The sequence below is a fragment of the Oryx dammah genome, unplaced genomic scaffold, assembly GCF_014754425.2.
Source record: "Oryx dammah isolate SB20612 unplaced genomic scaffold, SCBI_Odam_1.1 HiC_scaffold_10, whole genome shotgun sequence".
Lineage (NCBI taxonomy): Eukaryota > Metazoa > Chordata > Mammalia > Artiodactyla > Bovidae > Oryx > Oryx dammah.
The window spans coordinates 5,307,942-5,325,651 of record NW_024070194.1 but is presented as its reverse complement, the minus strand read 5'-3'; the positions used below and the strand labels follow the sequence as shown (position 1 = coordinate 5,325,651).

Genomic DNA, 17,710 nt, shown 5'->3' with positions numbered 1-17,710 from the left:
CAACCATTGCCAGCATTTATGGGGCACCAACTGTATGCTCCACTCTAGACTAGGCAATGTAGAGGTTGTACCGCACTGAATTCGCAGCCACAGACTGTCACTTAACCATCTCACTGGCCCAGGGTAGGCAGGGTGACACTAGTCATCCATGTATTCAAACAGTGTGAAGCACCTACTGTGTACCACTGACTGTGCTGACTGCACCTACCTGCCAAGAAAGATAAGTCCCAGAGAGTGGATGTGGAGAAAGTCAGTGCGTTTTTCTATCATCAAGGCTTTCAATGATCATTGCTTGTTTACAGAAAGCATTCTTTTTGTAAATAAATAGACTTGGAGAATTCCCAAGTTCAAAAAATACAACCCTATCATCTTCGGATGCCGGGAGGAAGTATAGGGGGCCTTGGGAGCCCCAAGGGGGCGCCTCTGGGATCAAGGAGGCTCCCAGGAGAGGGTGAGTCCTAAGCTCAGGCCCCAGGTCTTGTGGGCAGGGACTCAGAACCGGGAGGAGGGTCACTGCCCAGGCCTACCCCAAGGCTCCTCCTCTGGTTGTGGGTGTCCCGAGTCCAAGTTCACTGGTGGAGTTTACTAGAACATCTCTTCTGTAATTAGCTGTTTCTGTCTCTCCCCAGCCCAGCCCTGCCCTGTCTGGTCAGCTACTCTGTCCCCACGGCCTGGGGCACACAGTAGGCACTTGCAGTGAGCTGAATGGTGTCCTTCCCCCAGTTCGCATCCACCGGAAGCTCAGAATGTGGCCTTATTTGGAAATGGGATGTTTGCAGATGGCATTAGTCAGGGATTGTAAGATGAGATCACACTGGACTGGGGGAGCCTAAAGTCAACAGCTGGTGTCCTTATGAGTAAAGGACACAGACACACAGAGGCCACGTGAAGAGGGAGGCAGAGACTGCAGGGCAGTGTCAAGGGGCCAGGCAGCGCCCCCAGGGGCTGGAACTGCCGGGGAGGATTCTTTCCTGGAGCCTTCAGAGGGGACAAGGCCCTGCTGACACCTTGATTTCAGAATTCTCCAGAACTGTAGGAGGATGAATTTCTCTCTTTTTCTTTTTTTAAATATGTATTTACTTATGGCTGCGCTGGGTCTTCCTGCTGCACGCAGGCTTTCCCTAGTTGCAGGGAGCTGGGGCTCTGCTTTGTTGCAAAGTGCAGACTTCAGAAGTCATGGCATGTGGGCTGAGTGGCTCTGTGGCACGTGGAATCTTCCTGGATCGGGGATTGAACCTGTGTCCTCTGCATCGGCAGGTGGATTCTTATCCACGGCACCACCAGGGAAGTCCAAGAATAAATTCTTGTTTCAAGCCCCCAGATTTGTAGCAGTCTGTTATGACAGCCACAGAAAATACACACAGATTCCTCAGTGCATACAGGTTCCTCGCATGGATGATCACGTGGACAGAGGAAGGAGCCAGGAGCCGCTCAGCTTCAGCAGGTGGTCCGGACCAGTCATGTATAGCCCCATGACTCTGTGTCTGGGTTTGCAGTCTGGGGTGCCTGCTTGGATTCTGGGGGTAGGGGGTGCTGGAAATGAGTCTAGCCAGTGTGGAGGTGGCTGTGAGGAGCTGTTGAAGTTGGCTGGCTGAGCTGACAAGGAAATCAGGTTCTGCAGGCATCACTCCCTCCCAGCCCCCAAAACTCATGTCCACTCCCCACTTGGACGCCTGGGGCTGAGGTTCTGGGGACCTCACCTTCCACGACACAGATGACTTTCAGACACGCTGCAGCCAGCATGCCTCCCCACATCCTGGACACTCCGCCATGTGTCCACCCAAGAGACTCGCGGCGCCTTCCGTTAGAGCCCAGAGCCCAGAGCCCAGGACGCGGGGAGGGAAGTTCTCCACCTGTCTGCCCTTAGTCCCTCTCACTGTGGTCTCTGGAGGTCGGGAGATGGCGGGATGCAAGGGAAGAGCCTAGAACCTGACTCTGCGTTGAGTGATGGGATGGGTGAGTGCTTGTCCCACCCTGAGCCTCAGTTTCCCCATCTGTAACCGGGGGAACGCTGTCAGCTTCCCGGAAACTGCCGTGGACAGTGGATGAGATGAAGTCCGCCTGGGCGGCCAGGGCACCTGCCCCTAGGTGTCCACTAAGAGGAGGCGGCCTGTGGTCCAGCTCTCCCAGAGCGTGACTGTCCCTCTGATCCTTTCAGAGCCCAGCCCCCTGCCCCGTGGGCCTGTCCAGTGACCCCACAAGGCCACCCCACCCCTCAGGAGCTCCATGTCTCCAAAAGGACCAAGGCTTGGATTTCATGCCCATAAAATGCCTGAAATCAAAGCAGAGCTCACAACATGGAAGGTTTTTGAAGTCAGCTCAGGACAGGTGGCATGAAATGGCGCTTCTCTTGGGATCTACCATAAAGCAGGGTCTATGGCCTGGGAAGAAGGGTAGTGGCTGGGCAAAAGGGGCACCTGGCATTTTAGCAGCGATCTGAATTCCAATGAAGGCTTAGTCGTCCCAAGTTTTAGAAAAGACAACTGGGAAAACTCAACTGAAAAGATCCCTTTGCTTGAATTCGAGGCAATGAGGGACCCCATGGTGGAAGGGTGGGGACTTAGGTTCCGAAGTGACAGTTCTGATCCCTGCTCTGACAATTACTGTGTGACATTGGACAAGTTGCTTAACCTCTCTGTACCTCAATCGCTTCATCTGCCACATAAGGGATGAAAACTGATCCCTCCCTCAACCGGTTGGGTGAGGGAGATCCGAGGGGCTTTATGTGACGTGCGGCCCCACCCCTGGGGCATGTTATTATTGTTTTTCCTAGTGACACAAACGTTCACGTCTCCGGACTTAAGGATCTGCTGAGCCAGCCCCTTCGCAGATATGATCTCACTGAATCTTCCCTTGGAGGTGTGCTCCCTCGCCACAGCTGCTGCTCAGAGAGGTAAGGACACTTGCCTGGGGGCACGCAGCTGGCGCGATGTGATATAAACCCCAGTCCTGGCTGCAGAGCCCATACTCTTAACCATTTCTCTCTGGGAAACAAGACAAGCTAAAGGAAAGAGACCTCATCATCCCCAGCGTCCACACAGGCTAGAGCAGAGTTTCTCTGAGCTGGGTACCACCACGGACGCTGTGGACTGGCTCACTGTCTGGGGTGGGGAAAGACTGTCCTGGGCACGGTAGGATGGTAGGATGGCCTCTACCCATCAGATGCCAGTAGCACCCCCTCCCCCACCAGTTGTGACAATCCTAATGTCTCCAGATGTTGCCAAGGGTTCAGGGACAGGGCTGCCCTTGTCCGAGAACTGGCTGGAGTGAGCGTGTTAACATACTGGCATGTTTCCTTCTGGATTTTTTCCCCTACATTCACACACACACACACACACACACACACACACACACACGACATTCTTGCCTGCTCCTCAGATTCCAGGACCCCTGCACTCGTCTCGAGAGCCCCCCCTCCGGAGTCAAGACTGTAGCAGCTGCAACTGATTTGTGGTCCGGCCACAGAGCAGAGATGCTCAGACCCCCATTAGAGCCCCCGGCAGCCAGCTGTGTGTCTCGGGTCACCGACACCCCTCTGAGCCCCGGGGTGCGGCCCACGCCCTCCTCCCACACAAGGGCTGTGCTGGCCTTCGGGAACTCGGGTTGTCCCCGGCATCCGGTCAGGGCCGCCACTTTTGTGACTCATCTGAACAGAGCTGTGGTGGGTGCAGAGACCCCCCACACACGGCCCTTGCAGATTCAGTCCGGCCTGGCGGGCTGGGGTCTGCCTCCCTGGGCCTGGCTCACACCAGGCTCCCTGCTCTGCTGGGACTGAGGGTGTCATGTCTATAATTTTGCAGGAAGCACAGGCCTTGGGTATAAATGTCCCAGGACATCAGCCTGTCGGTCTTGGGCTGGGAGTGAGGAGGGAGGGGTAAGAGCACCCCTGGGGCTGGGTTTGTGGCGGGGGTTAGGGGTGGGGGACTCAGGGCTCTGAGTCATGGCCTGTGGTCAGGCTGGGGGCACTGAGGTTCTGGGGCCAGAAATCCGCCCGAGTCACCCAGCATCGCTAGCCTCTCCCACCACCTCGGGGGCCTTCGGGATGGATGGGGGGAGTGGGGACACCAGGAGCTGCAGTGGCTCGTGGGCCCCCTCAGACAATCACTGAGACCTCAACTTCTCCTTCCATAAAATGAGATCGATAAGGTGTCCCTGCCTCGTAGGGCTGTGGGTGGTATTTCCATAAATGTGCCCAGCATGCAGAAAACTGGAGTCAATCCTTGACTGTTACTTTTTTCTTTTTAATTAAAAAAAAAAAAAAAAAAAGACTTATCTGCTTATTTTGCCCGTGCTGCGTGGGCTTTTCTCCAGCTGTGGCGAGTGGCGGGGCTGTGCAGCTCAGCAGCTGTGGTCCCGGGCCCTAGAGCACAGCTCCATAGTTATGCGCGGGCCAGGTTGCCCTCCGCCTGTGGGATCTTCTCGGATCAGGGATTGAACCTGCGTCTCTTGCGTCGGCAGGTGGATTCTTTACCACTGAGTCGTGTCTACTATTCTTAATCCTGAGGCCATCTCTCTTTTTCCTGCCCAGGGGGCACAGAGGGAAAACTCTGGACCCTGACCCTGCCAGGTTCAGATCCCAGCTCATGTGGCTCACCCCAAGCTAGTGACTTAATCTCCCAGAGCCTCAGTGTCCCCATCTGTCCAATGGGGGCCCCGACCACAAGGGAGGATGGGTGGGAAGGACATGAGTTCGGGGGTGTGCACTCAGGCACTGTGAGTTATTCAGTCCATACTGAGTCACTGGACCTGGCCAGCAGGTTGAGTAGCTGATCATCTCCCTGGTGGAGGGGGGCAGTGGTTGGGGGCAGGCAGTTAAGGCAGTGTGACGGGTTCGAGGCCACGCTGGTCAGAGCTGAATCTCACTGAGTGGCTCAGAGCTGCATGACCTGGGGCCTCGGGTTTACCCTGTTACCATCAGAAGACCCCAGGGCCGCGCAGCAGAGGGCTGAGTGAAACGTGGGGTCCAGTCCCGAGTCTGCTCTGAGCCTCACATGAGGCTGTGCCCCCCAGGAGGCAAAGGATGTCCTCACCCAGGTGGGCTCCACGTGCAGGACGGGGACCTCTTCCTGCTTTGAAAGCCGCGGTCAGGCTGCAGAGACTTCCCCATCTCTGTCTGTCCTTTTTGACCCCCACCTGCCCCGGGAAGCTCAGACACAGGCCCTAAACTCCACTTCATGGCACCCCCCACCCCGCCCTGGCTGCCCCAACGCAGCTAGCTCTCTGCTCAACTCTCGGATGCAACGCGGTGTAACTCTCACACCTGCCCCTGGACGCCCCCCACCAACTCGCTGCTCCTGAGCCTTCCCTGGGGGCAGGAAAAGGCCATTTCCTGGGCTCGGCCCAGGCCTGGGGGCACCCCAGGCTCCTCCCCTCCCAAACCCCACATCCACCCCTGGAGCGATCCCCGCGGCCCCGATGTCTGAACATTCCACATCTCAGGGAACCTGAAAGGGCAGGGAAAATAGTGAGAGGCAGAAGATGGGACAAGGCGCCCCTTCCCCGATCAGCAGCATGTTGTCCGTGCCTGCCCACCGCCCGCTTGCTCTCCGGGGGCGCCTGGGGGGCTCCCTCCTCTCCTCGCCACCTCCCCACTGGGGGTCTGCTTCCGGCTCCTCTCTGGCCTCCTGTTCCACCCTTGCCCCTGCGGCCTGCAGGGACTCCGTGAATGCCTGGGTCCCGCCGCTCCTCCTCCGCACAGCTCCTGCCTGCCTCGGGGCAGAGGGGGCTCTCGCCGCGGCCCTGTGGCTCCAAGCCTGGTCTCCTGGGGCTCAACCCCCCCTTCCCCCTCACCCACTCTCTTCCAGCCACACTGGCCTCCTGGCGGTTTCTCCAATCAAGAACGCAAGCTCCAGCCTCGGGGCCTTTGCACCGGCTGTTTCCTCCACCAGAAAGACTCTTCTCCCAGGTGCCTACAAGACTTGCCCCCGTGCCTTTCTCAGGCCTGTATTCGAATGCCACCTTCTTGAATCTCAGGCTTTCCCTGACTGACTCCTGTCACCAGCACCCCCTCTTCTTCCTCCGTGTCCTTCATGGAATTTATCACCAGCCACTACGCTGCGTAACTGAGTGTTCACTTGCTTATTGCTCCGCCTTCACCACATGCAGAAGGCCAGTTTCGTGAGGGCAGGTGTTTCTGCCTAGTTTATTCCCTGCTGTGGCCCCGGGCCTAGGGCAGAGCCTGGCACACCATGCTGTGCTGTGCTCAGCCGCTCAGCTGTGTCCGACTCTTTGCGACCCCATCGACCCCGCCGGCCTCCTCTGTCCGCAGGATTTTACAGACAAGACTACTGGAGTAGGTTGCCGTTCCCTTCTCCAGGGGATCATCCCAGCTCAGGATCAAACTCAAACATCTCTTACGGCTCCTGCATTGGCAGCAGGTTTTTTTTTTTTTTTTTTTTTTAACCACTAGAGCCAGCTGGGAAGCCCAGCTGACACTCAGCAAGTGTGAAAAGTGAGAGTCGCTCAGTCGTGTCCGGCTCTTTGCGACCCCACGGACTATACAGTCCATGGAATTCTCCAGGCCAGAATACTGGAGTGAGTAGCCTTTCCCTTCTCCAGGGGATCGTCCCACCCCAGGGATCGAACCCAGGTCTGCCGCATTGCAGGTGGATTCTTTACAAGCTGAGCCCCCAGGGAAGCCCGACACTCAGTGGGTGCTTATTACACACTTTCTGAATGAATGACCAGGGATGCTGCTGCGTCCCTGGGTGAAGTGGGAAGCTCCAGGGAGCCCTATGGTTCGCGATCGCCCTGTGACTGTCGCACACCGTGTTCCCTGGAATCCACGGCTGGGTAGGCGTGTTCTCAGTGGGGGTTTGAGGGAAAGGGGTGGCTGAGGGTCCTAAGTGTTTGCAGTCAGATTCCCAGAGCTGGGTGCTTTTCAGGGGCAGGGCGAGAGCGGGGGACACGGGGGCTCCGGGGTCTGGCTTCAGGCCTCTGACCACAGTGTCAAGTTTGTGGAGTGAGAGGGTCAGGAAGCCACAGTGAGAACAGTGCGGCCGGAAGTGGCCGTCTTCGGCCTGAATTATCTGGGAAGACAAATAATCGCGTTCCCAAGAACCCATGGCCTGGGCGCCGGGAGCCAGTGCTGGGGCTGAGGGTGGGGGTGGGGCTGGTCTGGGCAGGTGGGCCCCGCTGGAGGTTCAGAAGGTTGAATCCTCAGCTCAGGGCGACCCGAGGGAACTAGGGTGCAGACTGGGCCGGTGCAGAGGCCTCCAGACTGTGAGTGTCTGGGGCGTGGCAGCAGGGTACGGCCTCTTGGGAGGGGAGACCACCGCTGTAGGCTGGGGTGCCCCTCAGGGAGGCCCCTCCAGCCCCTGGAGCTGCCTGAGCCTCACCTCCTACCAGGCCTGTTCATACCCATCCCCCAGGTCCTGGTGGGGGCAATGGGCCAACACAGGGGACCGCTATGCTACAAGCCACAGATAAAACCCGACAGCCCTCCTTGGGATGGTCCCAGGGCCAGACCCGGGGCAGACGACGGTGATTGATAGTAATAGTAATAATAGTAGCTCATATTGTGTTTCAGCCACTTTCTTGCACTGTCCCGTTTAACCCTCACGTCACCGCATGAGGCGACCACGCTCACTCTTCCCACCACAGCAGTCCTCAAGGGCCTGGGAGGGCTGCCTTCACCCCACTGCTCGCTCCTACCACAAATACCCTCGCATACTTGTGCCCAGCTGCACTGACTTCCTTGCTGTTCCTCAGTCCCGCCAAGCTCATGCCTGCCTCAGGACCTTTGCACCTGCTATTCCCGCCTTAGAGGTCATCTCTGACCACCCATGTGAAGCAGTTCCCACCCTTTCTCCTTTCTACCACGTCAGCTCACTGTACTGTTCTTTTTTTTTTTTCTAAAAAAATTATCTGTTTTCGGCTGTGCTGGGTCTTGGCTGCAGTGTGCGGGCTCTCTAATTGCAGCAAGCAGAGGCTACTCTATAGTTGCGGGGCGCAGGCTTCTCGTCGCAGAGCACAAGCTCTCAGGCGCGGGCTCAATGGCCGTGGCGCACGGGCTTCATTGCTCCACGGCCAGCGGGCTCTTCCCACACCAGAGATCCAACCCGTGTGCCCTGCACTGGCAGGTGGGTTCTCAACCACCGGCCCACTGCCTCACTGTCCTGCTCTTACAGCCCTGATTCTGTTGTGAAATTATCTTGTTGATTCATTATCTCTGTACTCTCTGTCTCCCATGCCTGGAATGACGGCAGAGACTTTTCTGTCCATTTCTGCATTCCCAGTGCCTGGCGCAAAGGAGACCTTCGGAGACCTTCAGACAGACAGACAGGCAGACAGATGTCCATTCTCTGTGTGCTGCTCATGACTGCATGGGCCAACTGGCCATCCTTCAAGAAAGATGGTATTTCATCTAGGCTGGACCCCAGCCCAGGGCAAAGGTGAGGTGGGGGCTTCTGTAGCCCCCAGATCACTGCCTTCCTCTGGGGACAGGCCTGATGTTCCCAGAACCTCCTGCCAAAACTCGACCCAGGGAAATCAGATATCAACTCATTTCCCTCTCCACTCCCTACTCCTGGACAAGGCACGTGGACTCTGGACAGTTTCTAGGCCACAGAAAAGGGGGCTCAAGCCATATTGAGAGAAGACATCTGGGACTGTACAGGGCCTTTTCAGCCAGAGATGGGCCTGGACAATTCCCAGCCAGGCTGAATATGAGGCCAGAGTGTGTAGGGAGAGACTTGGGACCAAGGTGCTGAAACCAGGGCAGAAGCAGCTGGATTCAACAAATCCCGGGTCTATTCTTCCACTCACTCGTCAAGCGTCGCCTCCCTGGTGCCCAGCACAGGGCGTGGTGCAGCACATCCATGTGCCCACTGATCCATCGGTGCAGAGTGCCCATTATGTGCCAGACACTGACAGCTGCTACTATGGCCACGTGGCACGCCTCTTCCCGCCCCAGGGCCCTTGCTCCATGGTTCTCTTCACTCAGAATTGTCCACCCTGCCGAGTTCTGGGCATGCAATTTCTTCCACACATTTGAAAACGCTACCTCTGCAGAAAGGCCCTCCCTGCCCAGGGTGGCCTTCCCATCTTGTTCTCTTGCTGGGATATTTCAGGTATGTGCTTAATACTTTGAAATGACATTGTAAATTCACCCTGACTGTTTTGTCTCCTCTATTCCAAAAGGGAAGTCGCTCAGTCGTGTCCGACCCTTTGTGACCCTATGGACTGTAGCTCGCCAGGCTCCTCTGTTCATGGGATTCTCCAGGCAAGAATACTGGAGAGGGTTGCCATTTCCTTCTTCAGGGGATCTTCCCAACCCAGGGATCAAACCCAGGTCTCCTGCATTGCAGGCAGACACTCTAACCTCTGAGCCAACAGGGGCAGCGATTTTAGTTTGCTTTGTTCTCTGCTGTGACTCTGGTATAGAGATCTGCACACAGAAAGAGCTCAATAAATGTTTGTTGAATAAATGAATGAACAAGCCAGTGAGTGAAAGCTCAGGGATAGGGTTTGGCTCCTAACCCAGAGGGAGGAGGTGATCTGTAACCTGAGGCCTGAGGGAGGGGGAGAGGGTGGGCTGGTGAAGACTGGAGGAGAAGGGTTTTGTCTTAAAATGCTTTTCTCCAAGGGAGGGTTAAAAGGTAGCTCAGAGGTGGTAAGGTGATTAAAATGTTAAAAGCCTTTAATCTATTGACACCATGAAAGTTGAGATATTTTACTAAATCTTGATGTCTGGCTTCTGTCTCAAAAAACGTAAAGATATGGCCATCCTGAGCTCTCATTCCAGAGGCAAGAAGGTCCGTTTCCCAGCTTGTAACATCAGCTCCTTCAAGCCTTTGAGTTTGTGACCCCTGAAGCCAGAGGCCAACTTGGCATCGCTGCAGGACCCCACCGCGAACACCCGGGCTGGGCGACCTTGGGGACGCCTTCTGAGTCCTAGGTTCGTCCTCAGTAAAAGTGGGCTGGTAGCGCAGGTGCGCTGGTCCTCCAGGTGTGGGGTTGGGGTGGATGTGCGCCAAACGCACACGCCCAGATGCCTGCGAGGCCGCTGAGAAGTGGTCCATCCTGTCCCGCCCTCTGGGCGTCCGTCTGCAGCGCGTGAGCGCCCTCTGCTGGCCCGAGCGGGGGCGCAGCCCTGAGCCTCAACTTGGAGCCCTGGGGCCTGCAGACCTGGAGAGTTTGTCTCTGGGGCAACAGGGTGATTTCACAGTAGCTTGAAGGGTTTGCTGTGTGCTGAGGACCGTGAATATCTCACGGGCGCATAAAACGTTACGTAATGCTTAGCACAGTCCTGTGAAGGGAGCCCAAGGGCTCTGTCCAGAGCCACACAGCCATAGGTGTACTGGGGTTGGCGTACATGACTCCAGGTCATATGCTGAGATCCGGAGAGAGAGAGGTGACAATGCGAGCCTCTCCGCTCACCCACCCGCGTCTTCACCAGCTTTACCTGGAGCCGCCAAACTCCTTACTGGGCTGGTCCCTCTGTTCGCCCGCCCAGTTAGCAGTCACTCTGCGAGTTCTCGGCAAAGCCGCCGGGACCCTGCCCTCGCCACTGCCCTGGGTCTGGAGAGGAAGGCGAGGCCCCGCTCTGGAGAAGGATTCCTGAGCTCGCGGAAACCTTCTCAGTGTGTCCCCAGGACACCTCTCGGTGCTGGAGGCAGGGATGTGGATGAGCCAGGTGAGCACCGACCTGCATGGTGCCCGTTCCAGAGAGGGAAGGAGGAATCAGTAACCGAATCAATCAGTTCGTTAGGTATGAATACTTGCCAGGAACAAAACAGCATCGACTAATGAGGACAGCCAGCCCGGAGTGGCTGCTCTAGAGGGGCCGGGGCTCTCTCGGGGGTGGGGGGCGTACCTGTGCTGCCTGTGGTGGGAGCCCACCCCATGGACACGAGGAAGCAAGTCCTGGGCCTGGACACCAGAGGGGCGAGAGATAGCCACATTTCGCCTGGGGGTGACGGGCGGAGAGCCCAGAGAGGTGGCCCTTGGGGTAGGAGGGGGAGGCATGGGAACTGGCTGGGGGAAGCGAGAGGTTTCCGAAGTGCCAACCTAGTGCGCTGGCGGGCTGCTGCCGCGTCTGCGCTTCTCGAAGACCCCGGGGCGCGGTGGGTCAGAGCACAGAACGCAGGCCAGCGTCACCCAGCCCCGCTCCGCGCGGTGTCAAGAGGCCACCGAGCCGGCCACCTGCCTGTCTTCCACCCTGCTCGCCCACCGGACCCTGAAGCGGACAGGCCTCGAGGAGGGACAGAAAACGTGTTCCGCCCACCACCCGGAAGGGCTTCTGATCTGAGCTCTTTGCATCCCAATGGCCCGCGGTGGCTGGAGAGGGCGGCCACCCATCGCTGCCCCCGCCAAGCCACACAAGGGCCATCTGTTTACGCTTCAGATGACGGTCTCAGACAGCGAGGATGTCTGTGTGTGAGGCACTCCTGCAAAGCAGGAGGCAAAAGGAACAGAGATGACGTGATTGAGAGGGATAAAGGGCTTCTCAGCTCGAGAAAAGATACTCGGCGTTATCACGTGAGAAAGTGCACGGGAAGCCATGAAATAGCACGATTCAGCTCAAAGACGGGCGGGCAAGGACGCATGAGCGCAGATAAAGGGAAGGGAATGGAAGGAACCATCTTGCGTTGTTGGTGGGAGGGCGAGTTTGCTACTTCTTCGTTTGGAGGCAGTTTGAAAATGACGAGATTAAAACTGCCCGTGTCCTTGGCCGGAGAAGCCTGTTTCCAGGCATTCCCTCGGCGCGGGTGCGGCCCGGTGCGCTGAGGCTGCTGGGCCGGGGCGGAACGTCAGGGATGACCTCGGGGTCTCCATGAGGCCCCGGTCCCTGTGGGTGGCACACGGTGTACTGGGCGCTCAGCAGCTGTCCAGGGGCCTTGAGAGGTCCTGTGGGTGAAAGACACGTCTGGGGCAAGAGCGGAGTGGAGGCCACACGCCCAGTTATGCTAAGTGGGGGAAAAAAAAAAGAGAGCGGGCGCTGGGGAGCGGGTCACGGCTTGCGCGTGCGTGCTCGACCTCGGAAGGCTGTGCAGCGCTCCGGGACTCGCCTTGACGGGCGGGGTCAGGAGAGGGGGGAACCTCACCTTCCGTTCTGCCCCCTGCTACTGTTTGAAGCACTGTCCAGGTTCCTGTAGTCTCTCTTTGGCGAACATAAAAGTGGGGTCTCCAGCTCAGATTTCTCATCACTAGAGTAAGGGGCAGGTTAATTTTTTTTTAGCAAGGGAACTGATGTGATCTCTGTCCTTCACTGCTGGGGTGGCTGCCACCTCTGCTTATCACAACCAAGATACTCTGTGCGTGCTGTGCCAAGTCGCTTCAGTCGTGTCCGACTCTGCGGCCCCGTGGACTAGCCCGCCAGGCTCCTCTGGCCATGGGATTCTCCGGGCAATAATACTGGCGTGGGTTGCCATGCTCTCCTCCAGGGGATCCTCCCGACCCAGGGATCAGACCCAAGTCTCTAACGTCCCCTGCATTGGCAGGCAGGTTCTTTACCACTATCGCCACCTGGCAAGTTCAAAGTACATACACTGGCCGGGCATTGAACCTGCGTCTCCCTCGTGGGAGGCAGGAATTCTACTACTGAACCACCAATGCCTTGTAGACAAGACTCTTTACTCGTCAAACCTAAAATGTTCATTCATTTTTTAACATCTTAACATTTCTGGAACTGGGACGTTCCTTACAATCAGTGGCATCTTTATAATTGGCAGCATTTTTTTCTTGGTAGTGCATAAAATAACGGTCCATCTCACAGAGCAGGATCTCAGACTCAATGAAATGTGGGTCTGTTTCTTGGGGCCCCTGCGGCCACCCCATTACTTGGCACCTTCCACCTGGGCCACAGGGGTCCTGCCCATGCTCTGAGGACCCACCACATGCCCCTGGGTAGAGCTTCCAGGACTGCAGGCCTCCCAGGGGTCAAAGGCCACCAAGATGACAATCTGGGGAGGAGAAGGTACAGCTGGTGATGGAGCTTTACGTCCTGAGGCCTTAACTGTGGCCAGCAAACTGCGATGGTTCTATACAGGAATGAAAAAAATGTGTGTGACACACTAATGTTGGGAGATCTCACATAAAAATCTGTATCAGAAAGATTACACCTAAAATTAATATAATACTGTAAGTCAACTATACTTTAATTAAAAAAAAAATCTGGCATTCACTGAGCCCACATTCCCAGCACGTCAGGCACACGCCAGAACCTGGAAGACATGGCCGGTGACTTCCAGTGCCAGGGCCAACAACTCCAAGGCTGGTGCTGAGTGCTAAGTCCTCCCCTCTTTCAAGGCCCCCTGCAGCCACTGGGCCGGCAGCAGGTAACTTCATGGAGCCCCCAGGAGGAGGCCCCAGGGGGTATGTCCAGTTGTCACCCCCATAGCCCAGAGCCACGTGCGGCCCATACAGCCCACCCTAGCATCTTCCTGCTCTCAAATGGAAAGAAGAGATGCTCTCACAAGCTGCCCTTCCTTAGAATGTTCTCTGCTCGAATCCTTGACGTCAAGACCCGAGTCCTTCACAGAGTTCTGTGGAGCAGGTGCGGGCCAGGGAAGGGAAGAGGACTGAGTGTCCACTTGCCATGGGGGTGAAGGGGTGGGAAGGGCAAGAGGCCCAGCAGGACTGGCTGGCCGCCAGCCAGAGGAGCGGGCCCTCGGCAGGGCCGGGTCTGACCTGATACCACCCATGTTGCTGCTTCACAGCCGGAGGCAGCAGGGCACCGGTACCCCTCACCCACCCCCACCCAGGGGCCCCAGAGCTATCTCAGCAGAGAAGCAGCTCAAGGGCGCTGCCCTCCCCACAAGGTCGTGGTCAGAGGTCACGGGGCAGCGGAGACCCCTCGCTGGTTTGCTGGTGGTCAGGGGGGTGCTTCCCTCCCCAGCACCATCAGGCCTGCAGGTCCACATCGTGAACAGTGACAGCGGAGGGACCTTCTCTCATGGGCAACCTGGCAGGGACTGGGGATCGGGGGCCACACCACTGAAGAAGTACTCTCTGCACCTCGCAAGAGCGCTTCCTGTCCGCCCCAAGTGTAGGCCGTAAGCTTGAGACCACTTGTGAACACACCGGCCAAGATGAGGGGCAAATCGCACGACTGTGGGACTATCCATAGACCAGCCTGGAGGCTGTGCCAGGAGGCTCCAGGTGAGTCCCGAGGCTCTAGGCCCAGTTCCCCGTAGCCACCAAGCAGGTACCGGGTGCAGAGTCTCTGCTTTCCTATCTGGAGGTCCCCGCACTCGTAGCTGGGGGTGTCCTGGCAGCATGCTGAAGCTCCCCTCCTCTGTCTCCCTTGTGAGCTGACTGAGGGTGAGGAGCCCGCCGATGTCCCTGGCCCGACCCCCTTTCAGGGCAGCTTGAGGCAGCAGCTCACTCCAGAGGGCGAGCTCATGAGGGCCGTTAGCAGGAGGTCTGGCAGCCCTTTCTGGAAGGTGGCCCGCTGTGATCCACCCGACTCCCTCCAAGCAGTCACTGACGTCCGCTCTGGCCCCAAGGGACAATCTGGCTCCTGGCACAGACACCTGGGTGGTGCCTGCTGGTGGTCAGGACCGTGGCAGGGAGCGCAAATTCTGAGTCAAGATGGCCACGGACACGTCCTCACCCCTCACACAGTGGGTGGCAGACACACTCTCCATCCGAGCAAAATTCTTGTTTCAAATGCTAGGAACACATGGGAGAATTGTTTTTTTCTCTTCCATCCAACAGACAACTAAATCCAGCTACTAAGTACTAATAGTTGTTACTAGCAGGGACTTACTAGCTTGAGTTTCACAAAGCAACATTTCAAATCTAAGGGAAAACCCTATCCCTCCTTTGCTGGTTTTTTAAGACAGGGGTTGGCAAACTATGGTCCATGGGTCAGATCTGGTCCACTGCTGATGTTTGGCCCTCCAATGAGGAACGATCTATACAGAGGAACGTCTGCGATTGATCTGGTAACAGGGAATACTGACTCCGAATCCCAATTACACTATCCCCTAAAGAAAAGCATTCCATTCTCCTCAGTGTACCTGTCACCATTACAAAAAACTGTACTCAATTAGGATGTTTTGAATTTCATCCAAAAGTTGTGGAAATTTTGTTTTCTCGTTAAATAAACACATAATTTCTTTGATTTTGCCTCTTGGCCAATAAAGCTTAAACAGTTGGGAATTCTCTGGCTGAAGAATGGTTACAACTCTGCCCTCGAGATCTCACAAGCCAGAAGGAAAAAAAAAAAGCCTAAATGTTAATACTAACTTGGACCCACTGTAGAAAAAGTTCCCCAACACCTGCTTTTGGAAGTCAAATTGAACACCAAAGCATCTAAGACATTCAATTCTAATCCTGAATAAATTATATGCTGAGGAAGAAGAGCACAGCTTCTTAAATATTAACGCACACTTCTTTTTATTATATTAAAATCAGGCAATGGTCTGACAATAAAAAGACTGCTTATGGAATACTGTTATGTTAAACTTTACTTACAGGATGTTAAACCCTTAGAACTAAGGTTTCCTCCAGAAAAATATTAATGGAAACATCAATTGCTTTTCAGACTTGATAGTTGCTGCTTCAAAAGGTGGTTTTACACAGACACTAAAAAAAAAAAAAAAAAAAAAAACCCTTGGAGCACAATGAATTGATTTTATTTCGGTAGGCATCCACATCTCAGCATTTAGTGGTCCTGAACAGAAAAGTGGAAAAACGCAGTGATTCGCCAGGAATTTCGGGGGTCTGCCGTGCACACCGAGGTCTTTCGTGATCCCTGCTGAGGGCCGGGAGAAGCAGCAGCACCAAAACCAAAGTATGCACCGGATTCAAGGCTCTTGTCGCTCCAGTTGTCAGCTTCCGAACCAGACCCGCGTGGACTCAAAGGACGGCCCAGTGAGAGCCCTGTGTGAAGCTTCTTCCATGTTAGAAAGCCAAAGCCTCTACAGGAAAAGGACAATTCATTCAGAGGGGTCGTGTGTGCTTCCAAGTGGCCTTCCTCCAAGTTTAACCACCAAGGAGGCCGCGAGCTGGCAGGCCTGAGTAACCCTGGTGACTGTTCTTTTCACCTTATCGAAACCTGAGCTAAAGAAACGCATCAGCTGACGATGACAGCAGAGGGTGGCAAGGCTGAGAACCCAATATTCATTTCCCAGGCTGGTGGAGAGTAAATTGTGGTTCCAAGACTAAATGAGGGGAGGTCAGAGACTCTTTCCAACCTTACCTGATGGCTTCTGGCCAAAGCAAGGAAGCATCATGGGAAGTGTTGGGTGGTGGTGGTGCAGAAAGGGACTTGAGGAGGAGGAAGGAAAAAGCAGCACCCCTCGATTAAGGTGGGGGGAGAAGATACGGGGAAAGCCCTGAATTCGTCACCAAAGGCCAATTTCAGAGGGGAGCAGAGGGGTTACAATCTATGCCTCGGCCAAGGGCGGCAGCGGAGGGTGGGGGGAGGAGGATTGATGGCTTGGAAGAGGGGCGTCACTTAAGACTTAGAGAGACCACGGATGCGGACAGAGCAGCCCACAGGCCAGCAGTGTCCCCCAGGCCGTGACCTGAAACCTTCACGCCTACTCTAATAAGCCACGCCTAGCTGCAGGGCTGTTGCAGGGAGGCGGGTGGGGGCGCGGAGAGGCAGAGACCCCAGGCCGTGGAATCAGCAGCAAGGTGGCTGTGTGATGTGTCTTTTCACAGTTGAGTTAGACGTGCCCCACCGGTTAGGATGGGAATCAATTTAAATATCACTTTCTTGATCCCAGAAGTTCAGCTATGTGGACAGTGGTTACACTTGAAAGGATGATTTGTTATAGCACAACTTATATATTTCAAATGGACAAAAAAAATTAGTATCATTTACAGTATCTTAAGATAAACTGCCTTTGAATGGGAGCTTTCTTTCCAGTACTTTGAGGTCTACAAGACGAATCTAGAAAATTTACTACTGTGGAAACTGAAGACTGCTTAAATCGAATGGGGGCAGGGGAGGGCCTGTGGTTTTTCTTTTTGATTAATTGCTGTAACACTGTCCTTCAGGCGGCTGAGGAAGTTTCATATTTTCTTTAGACATCATTAGGCGCCGAAGCTCTTGCAGGACGACCTTGATGCTATACGAATTCTGCCACTTTGCTAGCACTGATATGGCTCTCGGGTCCACCTACAGAAAGGCAAAGAGAAAACAAATTACTGTCAGGCTCTCCAACAGAAGGAAAGCTGTGCACTGGAGCTAAGCTACAGCAGGAAAGTGAGTGAGCAGCATTTTTCAGGTGGGACTCGCTGGTCACCCAGCAGGACTGACATGCAGAACGCCCACGGGGTTCCCTCCCTCCCGCTGGTCTGCTTTGCCCTTGTTGGGTCCCAAACCCTCATGGCCTGGAAGAAGGGAATTAAGGGCAAGTAAAAGCCGCCTTTACAGATGAGGCACCGACGCCTGGTGAGGCTCAGCTGGCTGTGAAACGATGGCCCCACCTGCTGGGCCAGCTGCGGCCACCGCCCAGGGCCTGTCCTGCCCTCTCTGTGCCCAGGTGGCGGCCACCACCCAGGGCCTGTCTTGCCCACTCTGTGCCCAGGTAGTGGCCACCGCTCAGGGCAGTAGGGAGAGCGAGGCAACAGCAGCCCGGACCCGGGCTCTGCAGACCAGGGCCTGCCCAAGCCACGCCCCCTCAAGTCAGTGCAGTGCCCCCCTGGAGAAACGCCTCCAAGCGGGAACTTCTCCTGGGTTCAGGACATCAGGTGGGCCTCAGAGGCTCGAGTGCCTTCGGCGCGCGGCGCGGGGCCACCAGCCGCCCCT

The 17,710-nt window shown here is 55.9% G+C and overlaps 1 protein-coding gene and 1 long non-coding RNA gene across 8 annotated transcripts in view; one reads left to right on the top strand and one right to left on the bottom strand.

Moving 5' to 3' along the window:
- Positions 1–1,299: 1,299 nt before the first annotated feature.
- Positions 1,300–4,217, top strand: LOC120869109. Its single transcript, XR_005722435.1, has 3 exons — positions 1,300–1,956; positions 2,774–2,893; positions 3,379–4,217. It is a non-coding gene; the product is annotated as an uncharacterized LOC120869109 (long non-coding RNA).
- Positions 4,218–15,321: 11,104 nt separating this feature from the next.
- The window catches only part of UBE2V1 (ubiquitin conjugating enzyme E2 V1), a 29,022-nt gene continuing 26,633 nt past the window's right edge, over positions 15,322–17,710 (bottom strand). For all 7 annotated transcript variants that reach the window (XR_005722423.1, XM_040248190.1, XM_040248191.1 and 4 more), the window contains one exon: positions 15,322–17,077. Coding sequence is in view for 6 of the 7 variants with exons in the window: in XM_040248190.1 (XP_040104124.1) it covers positions 16,931–17,077 (147 nt within the window). In the remaining variant the exon portion in view is untranslated. The remainder of the gene's footprint in view (positions 17,078–17,710) is intronic.